Source organism: Symsagittifera roscoffensis, chromosome 3 (genome assembly GCF_963678635.1).
Source record: "Symsagittifera roscoffensis chromosome 3, txSymRosc1.1, whole genome shotgun sequence".
In the NCBI taxonomy this organism is placed as follows: domain Eukaryota; kingdom Metazoa; phylum Xenacoelomorpha; order Acoela; family Convolutidae; genus Symsagittifera; species Symsagittifera roscoffensis.
In genome coordinates, this window is record NC_087064.1 from 47,555,317 (window position 1) to 47,568,653 (window position 13,337).

General features: G+C 39.0%; 1 protein-coding gene across 6 annotated transcripts in view; it reads left to right on the plus strand.

Moving 5' to 3' along the window:
• The window catches only part of LOC134842907 (transient receptor potential cation channel subfamily M member-like 2), a 53,654-nt gene extending 52,926 nt beyond the window's left edge, over nt 1–728 (plus strand). For all 6 annotated transcript variants that reach the window (XM_063859431.1, XM_063859429.1, XM_063859430.1 and 3 more), the window contains one exon: nt 123–728. In XM_063859431.1, coding sequence (XP_063715501.1) covers nt 123–504 — 382 coding nt within the window. In that variant the 3' untranslated portion in view covers nt 505–728. The remainder of the gene's footprint in view (nt 1–122) is intronic.
• Nucleotides 729–13,337: the final 12,609 nt, after the last annotated feature.

The following is a 13,337-nucleotide window of genomic DNA, read 5'->3' on the forward strand; positions in this document are numbered from 1 at the left end:
AAAAGAAAAATCGTTTTTTTTGGAATAATTTTTGCTCATGAACCATATTAACCGACCGACAAAACTATACAAAATTTCATAAATTTACATGGAAACTGCTTATTTGTTTTGCGATTTTCTAGGTGCAAGAAGAAGAAAAGCCGATCAGAGGAACAGCTCAAAAACCAAGATATGGTTCAAGAAAATGGCTCAGATAACAATCTCGACGACAATGTGTCGGAAGGCGACGACGGAACAGGAGTTCCTCTGAGGACTATCGAGCGCCTGCAGATATTCGAGTCCTATTGTGTCGGCAAAGCACTGCGCAAGATCGGGTTGCAGCGGAGCTGCTACGAGAGCGTTGCCGACATGATCCAAGACACTGAAACTCAGCTGGGTAAGGTGCAGGACTGCCGGACTATGGTGAACAATGTCCGCCGCATGATCCAGACTCAAAAGTCAAGGCGGAAGGAGAGAAGACGACAACACAATTTGAATAATGAGACCACGAAACCGAATGAGTAGATTAGATATACCAATTTATGCGATTCGATTGTGCAATCAATTATGTAGAAGGGTCAGCTGAGATTTGATGTGCAAATATCAATTTTTGTTTTATGCGAAGTTTTTTGTAAAATTATTTGTATAATTAATATGGAATTGTGTGAATCGACTTTATTTCCTCGAAATTTTATAGAACCAATTGTTTGCTAAATTTGTTCAATTTTATTTCTTCTATGGTAATTCATTTAAGCTGATACCTTTCTTTTATATCAGCTCTATGACTTAAAGGCAGCTTACATATACAAAAATCGACTTTCCGCTCGGTCACTAAACCCAACGCCAAACACTCTAGGGACGCAAAATTTGAGCAATTTTTACACAGAGGCGAAGCTCCGCTTCACAAAAACTAGCAAGAAAACGACAAAAAGCAGCTCTATAAAGTGTAATAAGAACAAGTTGAAATAAGTTCGGCAATGTCTTTGATTCGATCTGCGACCTAGAGATTATGAGACTCACGCACTAACCACTCAGCCCTGGACGCTTAATATTTTACAAACACTAGCCACAAAAAAGCAGAGAACAGATGCTATGAAATTTCCAATGCTACAGATCGTGATTATTACACAAGCGCAGCGTAATGTTTCATTACGAAGTTTTTTTTTCTAAACTAAGTCGCAAATAAAGCGCTCATTTGGTGGCACTTTGGGCATATTTCAAATTAATCATACTTAAGCCTATTTAAACATAGGCAATTTAATAGCATATGTTGTTGCTTTATTTTTTTAAACTATTCTTAGGTCCTGTTTGAAGGAAAGGGTATCATGAAAATGCATGGGATTTGTTGTTTTGATGTATTTTTGCGACGCTTTCGAAAATTTTTCCACTAGCAAAAATTTCAATTTTTCTCAAAACTACTAGTGTGGTTCAAAAAATGATGCGAACGAACAAAATGGCTGCTCTGCTTATCTATATGCCTGTATAATTAGCTAGTATCTTTTCATTTTACCCCACGTTCTACGGCCTTCGCAAGTTTCAGTAGAAGCATTTCTGACCTGTTTATCTTGAAACTTTTCACTATCTCAAATATTGAATGCCTAAATCTGAGCTGAAGTTTAAAATCACAGAACAAGTTATGGGGATTTCTCTTATCAAGCGTTGTTCCCTAAGCTCGGTAGAAAAAGTTTGGCCTCAAACAAGTCAATTTTTTGACATTTTGGTTAGTTTTGAAAACTTTGTCAAAGAATACCCTGCCAAGTCGGAGATTGAGGGATTGTAGAGAAAAAGAGCTGAGTAGTCGAGGAAGAGGAAAAGGGGAATTCAAATGGATTAAGGAAAAGCCAAATAGATTTAGGAAAAATCAAAAACTTTGGGAAAAGTCAAAGTTAATAGTTTCAGGAAAAGTCTAAAAGTTTGGTTTTTTGTTCGTTTTTGGATTTTTTTCACTTTTTCGGAAACTGCCCAGCCGAAACTGAGATGAAGAGTTTAAATGAAAGCGATTTGTAATTTTTTCTTTCAACTAAGCAGGCAAAAATAAAGATCGATAACGAAATGATTGTTCCCGTTGCTGCTTGGTTAACTCGGCTTGCAAGCGGGTAGATTTATGGGGTTTTACCCGTCAGCAAATAGTGAATACAATCAAGAAAACAATTGGAATTTGGGTGGGAACACTCAGGGGTGATTGGTTCGTGTGTTATTAAATGTATGGTGGGGCTGTCCTCTGTTGGTAACGGATTGCTGCCCATATTGAGGTTGAGTTTTCGGCACATATTTTTCTTGGTGCTAAAACTAAGGTGCCTGATCGATCCGTCGTCGATCATGATCGGACGGAGAACTCGGCAACCGCTGCAAGCACCGCTGACGGCGCGACCGTGGGTTCGTAGCTACGTGAAGTAAAGTATCGATGATGCAATTCGCTTGAGACGTACCGAATCACCCTGGTGCTCTAATTCATTTTCGTGCAAATCTTGCAGGGTGGAGGCAGCGGTTACGTCCTGTAACGCTGCCTTCCCGAAACGATAGTGTGTTTGATTACAAAGGGAAAAGGATAAGGCCTTGCAGCGGAATGCATAACTATTTTTTCGGGGTAAACCACGGAGCTTGGCTTTGCGGGCGGTAGATCTGGCCTCAATAAATACTACAATTTTTGGGTAATCGGAATATTTCATCCTAAAGTAATGTCGGTTTGCACACAATATTAAAACTTAAAATTCAAATACGTGCTGTTAAAGTGGTTATTCGATAAAAGAAGTAGATAGGTAAACAATGAGTTACGCTTAAAATAGATGAAGTTCGTCAGAAAATGTCACCCCTATGCCAGAAATTAAAATTTGACAATATCAGCAAACCCCCCCCCCCCCAAATCGGAACTAAGGAAGATAATATTATGAAAATCAGAGGCGCGATACTAGAGATGATTTGACTCAAGTATACGAAAAACGGGACCCCTCAGACCTTTGGGGGGCAAGTGATAACGGTCCCCGGAAGTGTAAATGGGGACCGAAAACTAATGGTCTACACTTCCGGGGACCGTTATCACTTGCCCCCCAAAGGTCTGAGGGGTCCCGTTTTTCGTATGGTTGGGTCAAATCATCTATCAGAACTCGACAACTAACGGCGGTAATGGGTTTAAATGTTAGTATGTTGTAAGCCTAGTTGAGGTAAGCTTAAGTATTGAACCCCAGACACCTAGGACCCCCACGTCCGTTTTTGCCCAAAGTAAACAGACTCATCCTAACTTCCAGAAGTCATTTCTGGGCTCCAATGAGCGTAGGGAGCTGAAACTTGGAAGGATGATAGGTAATGGCAAGATACATCTTGTGTTATAAATTGAACCTTTTTCAGCGGGTGCTGATAGCACTTGATAAAAAAACGCCCCCTTAGGCCGGAAATAGGCAATTTATGCAAATTAATAGACAGAGGCACAATGATTTTATTGCGGCAATCGACATAAGATACGAACCCCGAAAAAAGACCCCTGTGAGTGAAGACCCTCCGGCGACTCCTTCCGGTGTTATTAGCCTTTTTGCGGACTCCTCGGTGACTTGCAATCAAGCTTAGAAATTTCAGATCCTTTCGCTTCGATTAGACTGATAGATTATTACGTGACCAATCAGAGCCTTTTGTAATAAGACGTATATTCATTTGAAAAAATTACTATTGGAGATCATTAAATTGTATTGACAAGACAGCCTAAAAGCAATACACAGAAGAATCAACAGAGAGCAGTATAGAATAGTTGCCACCAAGTTAACCCTTTCGGGATTGTAGATAGTAGTGAATCTCGGTCACCCCGCTGAAATCACTGCTCCTTTGAGAAGAAATCCCCTAAATCTACAGTCTACATGAAAATTATTTTTCTTTGTGTCTCAATTATAACTCAATCAATCAAAAAGTTATGTTTTGCTATAAAGCCTACATTGAGAATCTGTTTTGAGTACAAACAACCTTGTCTAAATGTATGCGCTATAATGTTAATTGATTTTTACAAAATTTGTTTTTTTTTCACATTATTTGTTACCTTTTATTTACACAAGCAAAGCTTGTGTTATAGTTTGAATTCTCGTTTTTGTCAATCTAAGTCGCAAAAAGTGTTGCGGATAAACTGTGTTCATTTTGAAAGAGTTCAATTTGATCAATAAACAGCTATTACGTACAGCCACTGCTAAGGATATTAACACAGACTATTATGTTACAAATAGCACTTTAGCTTCAAGGTATCATGGATCTGTGTAGTCTAGAGGTAAGGAGACCCGCAACAAAATAAGAGGGTTCGAACCTGGGCAGGGTCGGATGATTTTAATGAATTTTTTGGTTTACTAGTTAAAATGCGTCCGCTCTATAAATTGAGGCATGTTAGTTGGTAAATTTCAATTTTTTCAATTTGACTGGTACTGCGTTGCAAAGCAGTTATGTAGACTCAAAATTGGCGAGCGTCACTTGGGAAATTTTGTAGACTCAAAGTTTTTCTCATTCAGTTTTCACAGTAGCGTTATGAATCGTATTTTTGCTTGTTTATGCGAAGTGCAAGTTCGCTTCTGTTTAAAATTTTGTTTTGGCGTTTGAGGGCATGATCAGTGCAGTTTGTGTTAAGTTAAATTGCAATCAAACGATTTTGGGATACAAGGAATGATTGCTTTAATACTTACTGAACGTGATTGCGTATTGAAAATGTAGAGAAAAACTAAGAAAAACAAAACCAGTGCTGATGCTTGAGTTAACTTTTGACAGCATTGGTTAACTTTTGAGGCCATGTTTCTGTACATTATTAAAAATGAAAATGACGACAACCTTTTTTTAAAAACAATGACTTCTCTCAGCAATGAGAAATATAATTAGCCTTCTGTTAGTATCTAATGGAAAAGGCTATTGCGGATAATAGTTATTTTGCAAAAACTATGGAACAACACAAAGCAACAAAAAACAATATTGTTCACATGAAACAAAAAAAAACATTGATTGCAGTGATTATTAAGGAGCTGTGAAGCAATAAAAAATACCATGTAACAAAATCTACCTCAAAATGTTGTTTTTAACTCAGCGAGTGAAAATCCGTCTAAAATTTTTCATTTTCTGATGCTAAATTCTGATCATTCTTCAGTTTTCCTGCTTACCCATTGGTTTCTCGCTCAACCCAAGTACCCAAGCTAGAGTACAACTTCAGAATGAGTCCTAGGTTGGCTAAGCTAGAGTACAACTTCAGAATGAGTCCTAGGTTGGCTAGGGTGAAAACAGAGTAATGCAGAAAGAGCAAATTGTAGAGAAAAAGAGCTGAGTAGTCGAGGAAGAGGAAAAGGGGAATTCAATTGGATTTAGGAAAAGCCAAATAGATTAAGGAAAAGCCAAAAACTTTGGGAGAAGTCAAAATTAATGGCTTCAGGAAAAGTCTAAAAGTTTGATTTTTTGATCGTTTTTCGATTTTTTTCACTTTTTTTGAAAACTACCCAGCCGAAACTGAGATGAAGAGTTCAAATGAAAGCGATTTGTAATTTTTTTCTTCAACTAAGCAGCTGATCTCCTAATTAAGCTGAGAAATTTTCAAGGTTTGGCGTTGAGTCCATTTTTCTGAAATATTGAAATTTACGCAATTCTGTATCAATACAATATAGAATTAATTTTTTTTTAAAATGTACATCCAGTATTAACGGGGCCAATAGCTTACTTCCAAGTGACTCTGGCGCATATGCATGGACGTGAGTCACACTACTAATCAAAGCAGCTGGGCGAGTACATGTAGGTCGGTTTCAACATTTCCCCGGTTTAGAAGGGATTGGCCGGGATTGAAAGGGGGGGGGGCAAAAATAAAGATTTATAACAAAATGACTGTTCCCGTTGCTGCTTGATTAACTCGGCTTGCAAGCGGGTAGATTTATGGGGTTTTACCCGTCAGCAAATAGTGAATACAGTCAAGAAAAACAATTGGAATTTGGGCGGGAACACTCAGGGGTGATTGGTTCGTGTGATATTAAATTTATGGTGGGGCTGTCTTCTGTTGGTAACGGATTGCTGCCCATATTGAGGTTCAGTTTTCGGCACATTTTTCTTGGTGCTAAAACTAAGGTGCCTCATCGATCCGTCGTCGATCATGATCGGACGGAGAACTTAGCAACCGCTGCAAGCACCGCTGACGGCGCGACCGTGGGTTCGTAGCGACGTTAAGTAAAGTATCGAGGATGCGATTCGCTTGAGACGTATCGAATCACCCTGGTGCTCTAATTGAATTTCGTGCAAATCTTGCAGGGTGGAGGCAGCGGTTACGTCATGTAACGCTGCCTTCCCGAAACGATAGTGTGTTTGATTACAAAGGGAAAAGAATAAGGCCTTGCGGCGGAATGCATAACTGTTTTTTCGGTGTAAATCACGGAGCTTGGCTTTACGGGCGGTAGATCTGGCCTCAATAAATACTACAATTTTTGAGTAATCGGAATATTTCATCCTAAAGTAATGTCGGTTTGCACACAATATTAAAACTCAAAATTCAAATACGTGCAGTTAAAGTGGTTATTCGATAAAAGAAGTAGATAGGCAAACAATGAGTTACACTTAAAATAGATGAAGTTCGTCAGAAATTGTCACCCCTATGCCAGAAAATAAAATTTGACAAAATCAGCAAACCCCCCCCCCCCCCCCCAAATCGGAACTAAGGAAGCTAATATTATGAAATTCAGAGGCGCGATCTTAGAGATGATTTGACTCAATCATACAAAAACGGGACCCCTCAGACCATTAGGGGGCAAGTGATAACGGTCCCCGGAAGTGTAAATGGGGACCGAAAACTAATGGTCTACACTTCCGGGGACCGTTATCACTTGCCCCCCAATGGTCTGAGGGGTCCAGTTTTTCGTATGGTTGGGTCAAATCATCTATCAGAACTCTACAGCTAACAGCGGTAATGGGTTTAAATTTTAGTATGTTGTAAGCCTAGTTGAGGTAAGCTTAAGTTTTGAACCCCAGACACCTAGGACCCCCACTTCCGTTTTTGCCCAAAAAAAACAGACTCATCCTAACTTCCAGAAGTCATTTCTGGGCTCCAATGAGCGATAGGTTGGATGGATGATAGTATTGGATGGATGATAATTGGATGGATGATAGGTAATGGCAAGATACATCTTGTGTTATAAATTGAACCTTTTCCAGCGGGTGGATCTGAAGCTATTAGCACTTGAAAAAAAAACGCCCCCCTAAGGCCGGAAATCGGCAATTTATGCAAAATATTGGACGGTGGCACAATTTTTTTATTGCGGCAATCGACATAAGATACGAACGCCGAAAAAAGACCCCTTGCGAGTGAAGACCCTCCGGCGACTCCTTCCTGTGTTAATAGCCTTTTTCCGGACTCCTCGTTTACTTGCAATCAAGCTTAAAAATTTCAGATCCTTTCGATTCGACTGATAGATTATATCGTGACTATTCAGAGCCTTCTGTAATTAGACGTATATTCATTTGAAAATATTTACTATTGGAGATCATTAAATTGTATTGACAAGACAGCTAAAAGCAATACATAGAAGGGGCAATCAACAGAGAGCAGTATAGAATAGTTGCCACCAATTTAACCCTTTCGGGATTGTAGATAGTAGTGAATCTCGGTCACCCCTCTGAATTCACTGCTCCTTTGAGAAGAAATCCCCTAAATCTACAGTCTACACGAAATTTTTTTTCATTGTGTCTCAATTATAACTCAATCAATCAAAAAGTTATGTTTTGCTATAAAGCCTACATTGAGAATCTGTTTTGAGTACAAACAATCTTGTCTAAATGTATGCGCTATAATGTTAATTGATTTTTACAAAATTTGTTTTTTTTTCACATTATTTGTTACCTTTTATTTACACAAGCAAAACTTGTGTTATAGTTTGAACTCTCGTTTTTGTCAATCTAAGTCGCAAAAATTGTTGTGGTCAAAATGTTCATTTTGAAAGAATTCAATTTGATCAATAAACAGCTATTAAGTACAGCCACTGCTAAGGATATTAACACAGACTCTTATGTTACAAATAGCACTTAAGCTTCAAGGTATCATGGATCTGTAGCGTAGAGGTAAGGAGACCCGCAACAAAGTAAGAGGGTTCAAACCTGGGTAGGGTCGGATGTTTTTAATGAACTTTTTGGTTTACTGGTTAAAATGCGTCCGCTCTATAAATTGAGGCAGGTTAGTTGGTAAATTTCGTTTTTTTTTCCAATTTGACTGTTACTGCGTTACAAAGCAATTCTGTAGACTCAAAATTGGCGTGCGTCACTTGAGAAATCTTGTAGACTCAAATTTTTTCTCATTCAGTTTTCACAGTAGCGTTATCGATCATATTTTTGTTTGTTTATCTGAAGTGCTGCTTCTGTTTAAATTTTTTTTCGGCGTTTGAGGGCATGATCAGTGCAGTTTGTGTTAAGTTAAATTGCAATTAAACGATTTTGGGATACAAGGAATGATTGCTTTAATACTTACTGAACGTGATTGCGTATTGAAAATTTAGAGAAAAACTGAGAAAAACAAAACCAATGCTGATGCTTGAGTTAACTTTTGACAGCATTGGTTAACTTTTGAGGCCTTGTTTCTGTACATTTTTAAAAATGAAAATGACGACAACTTTTTTTAAAAAACAATGACTTCTCTCAGCAATGAGAAATATAATTAACCTTCTGTTAGTATCTCGATGGAAAAGGCAAATGCGGATAATAATTATTTTGCAAAAACTATGGAACAACACAAAGCAACAAAAAACAACATTGTTCACATGAAACAAAAAAAAACATTGATTGCAGTGATCATTAAGGAGCTGTGAAGCAATAATAAATACCATGTAACAAAATCTACCTCAAAATGTTGTTTTTAACTCAGCGAGTGAAAATCCGTCTAAAATTTTTCATTTTCTGATGCTAAATTCTGATCATTCTTCAGTTGTCCTGCTTACCCATTGGTTTCTCGCTCAAACCAAGTACCCAAGCTAGAGTCCAACTTCAGAATGAGTCCTACGTTGGCTAGGGTGAAAACAGAGTAATGCAGAAAGAGCAAATTGTAGAGAAAAAGAGCTGAGTAGTCAAGAAAGAGGAAAAGGGGAATTCAATTGGATTTTGGAAAAGCCAAATAGATTTAGGAAAAGCCAAAATTTTTGGAAGAAGTCAAAATTAATGGCTTCAGGAAAAGTGTAAAAGTTTGATTTTTGATCGTTTTTGGATTTTTTCACTTTTTTTGAAAACTACCCAGCCGAAACTGAGATGAAGAGTTCAAATGAAAGCGATTTGTAATTTTTTCCTTCAACTAAGCAGCTGATCTCCTAATTAAGCTGAGAAATTTTCAGGGTTTGGCGTTGAGTCCATTTTTCTGAAATATTGAAATTTACGCAATTCTGTATCAATACAATATAGAATTAATTTTTTTTTTAAAATGTACATCCAGTGTTAACGGGGCCAATCGCTTACTTCCAAGTGACTGTGGCGCATATGCATGGACGTGAGTCATACTACTAATCAAAGCAGCTGTGCGAGTACATGTAGGTCGGTTTCAACATTTCCCCGGCTTAGAAGGGATTGGCCGGGATTGAAAGGGGGGGGGGCAAAATAAAGATTGATAACAAAATGACTGTTCCCGTTGCTGCTTGATTAACTCGGCTTGCAAGCGGGTAGATTTATGGGGTTTTACCCGTCAGCAAATAGTGAATACACTCAAGAAAACAATTGGAATTTGGGCGGGAACACTCAGGGGTGATTGGTTCGTGTGTTATTAAATTTATGGTGAGGCTGTCCTCTGTTGGTAACGGATTGCTGCCCAAGTTGAGGGTGAATTTCCGGCACATATTTTTCTTGTTGCTAAAACTAAGGTGCCTCATCGGTCCGTCGTCGATCATGATCGGACGGAGAACTTGGCAACCGTTGCAAGCACGACTGACGGCGCGACCGTGGGTTCGTAGCGACGTTTAGTAAAGTATCGAGGATGCGATTCGCTTGAGACGTATCGAATCACCCTGGTGCTCTAATTGAATTTCGTGCAAATCTTGCAGGGGGGAGGCAGCGGTTACGTCATGTAACGCTGCCTTCCCGAAACGATAGTGTGTTTGATTACAAAGGGAAAAGAATAAGGGCTTGCGGCGGAATGCATAACTGTTTTTTCTGGATAAATTTCCACTTGAGATAATTATTTAGGTCAAGGCCAGGTGTTTTCAGATTATCTTACATAATGTGTTACAGGTGTTGAGAAACATTACATTTGTCTTCATAATGTAATGAAACATGCGTAGTGAATGAACTAATTGTTTTGAGCAAATTACTCATTCATAATTAACATCAAAAGGTCACGCTTTCCGCCATAATTGTTTTAGAATTTACATTAAAAATGGAAGATGTTGAAAAGAGCCGACGTTTAAAGTTGTGCTAAACGCAGAGGTTTTTGCGCGTCGAATTGTTAGAAAATGCTCTGCATTTTGCCGCTCAAATTGGATTTTTTGAGCGGCATCTAAAAAAATAGTTTGATCAAATTAGAAAAAAGACGGTTGCGTCGTAAGTACTTGGCTGCGTTCAAGAAAATCAAATACTGTGCAAACAAAGAATGCTTTTACTCATAACAGAAAAAGTTCTTTTTTTCTTTAAGACAGTTGCCTTTTTATTTTCTATGAAAAGTAATTAATGTGAAACAACAGATAGAGCTCAAAAATGTGTCTACAGCGCGTCACTCTCAAAATTGTGTCTATGTAGAATATGAAATTCTACGTATGTCTAAGCAGCTCTTGTTCTCATTCATGTAGTAAGGGCCAAATGTCCATCACCCTGTTGAGGTCCCCCTCGGTCTGGGTACGATAATAAAAACAAATGGCTTCGGAGCCATCCCGACCGTGGTTATTTCCCGCTACGTATAAGCATCTGGGGGGGTCTTCGTAAAAATGAACCCGAAGCAGCTGGGCGAGTACATTTAGGTCGGTTTCAACAAGTTCCCGGTTTAAAAGGGATTGCCCGGGATTGAAAGGGGGACAAAAATAAAGATTGATAACGAAATGACTGTTCCCGTTGCTGCTCGGTTAACTCGGCTTGCAAGCGGGTAAATTTATGGGGTTTTACCCGTCAGCAAATAGTGAATACACTCAAGAAAACAATTGGAATTTGGGCGGGAACACTCAGGGGTGATTGGTTCGTGTGTTATTAAATTTATGGTGAGGCTGTCCTCTGTTGGTAACGGATTGCTGCCCAAGTTGAGGGTGAATTTCCGGCACATATTTTTCTTGTTGCTAAAACTAAGGTGCCTCATCGGTCCGTCGTCGATCATGATCGGACGGAGAACTTGGCAACCGTTGCAAGCACGACTGACGGCGCGACCGTGGGTTCGTAGCGACGTTAAGTAAAGTATCGAGGATGCGATTCGCTTGAGGCGTACCGAATCACCCTGGTGCTCTAATTCATTTTCGCGCAAATCTTGCAGGGTGGAGGCAGCGGTTACGTCATGTAACGCTGCCTTCCCGAAACGATAGTGTGTTTGATTACAAAGGGAAAAGGGTAAGGCCTTGCGGCGGAATGCATAACTGTTTTTTCGGGGTAAATCATGGAGCTTGGCTTTGCGGGCGGTAGAGCTGGCCTCAATAAATACTACAATTTTTGAGTAACCGGAATATTTCATCCTAAAGTAAAGTCGGTTTGCACACAATATTAAAACTCATAATTCAAATACGTGCAGTTAAAGTGGTTATTCGATAAAAGAAGTAGATAGGCAAACAATGAGTTACGCTTAAAATAGATGAAGTTCGTCAGAAATTGTCACCCCTATGCCAGAAAAAAAAATTTGACAAAATCAGCAACCCCACCCCCAAATCGGAACAAAGGAAGCTAATATTATGAAATTCAGAGGCGCGATACTAGAGATGATTTGACTCAAGCATACAAAAACGGGACCCCTCAGACCTTTAGGGGGCAAGTGATAACGTTCCCCGGAAGTGTAAATGGGGACTGAAAACTAATGGTCTACACTTCCGGGGACCGTTATCACTTGACCCCCAAAGGTCTGAGGGGTCCCGTTTTTCGTATGCTTGGATCAAATCATCTATCAGAACTCGACAACTAACGGCGGTAATGGGTTCAAATTTTAGTATAATGTAAGCCTAGTTGAGGTAAGCTTAAGTTTTGAACCCCAGACACCTAGGACCCCCACTTCCGTTTATGCCCAAAGTAAACAGACCCATCCTAACTCCAGAAGTCATTTCTGGGCTCCAATGAGCGCAAGGAGCTGAAAATTGGATGGATGATAGGTAATGGCAAGATACATCTTGTGTTATAAATTGAACCTTTTCCAGCGGGTGGATCTGAAGCTATTAGCACTTGAAAAAAAACGCCCCCTTAGGCCGGAAATAAGTAATTTATGCAAAATAATGGACGGTGGCACAATTATTTTATTGCGGCAATCGACATAAGATACGAACGCTGAAAAAAGACCCCTTGCGAGTGAAGACCCTCCGGCGACTCCTTCCTGTGTTAATAGCCTTTTTCCGGACTCCTCGGTGACTTGCAATCAAGCTTAAAAATTTCAGATCCTTTCGCTTTGACTGATAAATTATATCGCGACTATTCAGAGCCTTCTGTAATTAGACGTATATTCATTTGAAAAAGTTTACTATTGGAGATCATTAAATTGTATTGACAAGACAGCCTAAAAGCAATACACAGAAGGGGCAATCAACAGAGAGCAGTACAGAATAATTGCCACCAAGTTAACCCTTTCAAAATTGTAGATTGTAGTGAATTTCAATCTAAGTCGCAAAAATTATTGCGGACAAAATGTGTTCATTTTGAAAGAGTTCAACTGGATCAATAAACAGCTATTAAGTACAGCCAATGCTAAGGATACACAGACTATTATGTTACAAATAGCACTTAAGCTTCAAGGTATCATGGATCTGTAGCGTAGAGGTAAGGAGACCCGCAACAAAATAAGAGGGTTCGAACCTGGGCAGGGTCGGATGTTTTTCATGAATATTTTGGTTTACTAGTTTAAATGCGTCCGCTCTATAAATTGAGGCATGTTAGTTGGTAAATTTCATTTTTTTTCCAATTTGACTGGTACTGCGTTACAAAGCAATTATGTAGACTCAAAATTAGGGTGCGTCACTTGAGAAATTTTGTAGACTCAAAGTTTTTCTCATTCAGTTTTCACAGTAGCGTTATGGATCATATTTTTGCTTGTTTATGCGAAGTGCAACTTCGCTTCTGTTTAAAATTTTTTTTGGCGTTTGAGGGCATGATCAGTGCAGTTTGTGTTAAGTTAATTTGCAATTAAAAGATTTTGGGATACAAGGAATGGTTGCTTTAATACTTACTGAACGTGATTGCGTATTGAAAATGTAGAGAAAAACTAAGAAAAACAAAACCAATGCTGATGCTTGAGT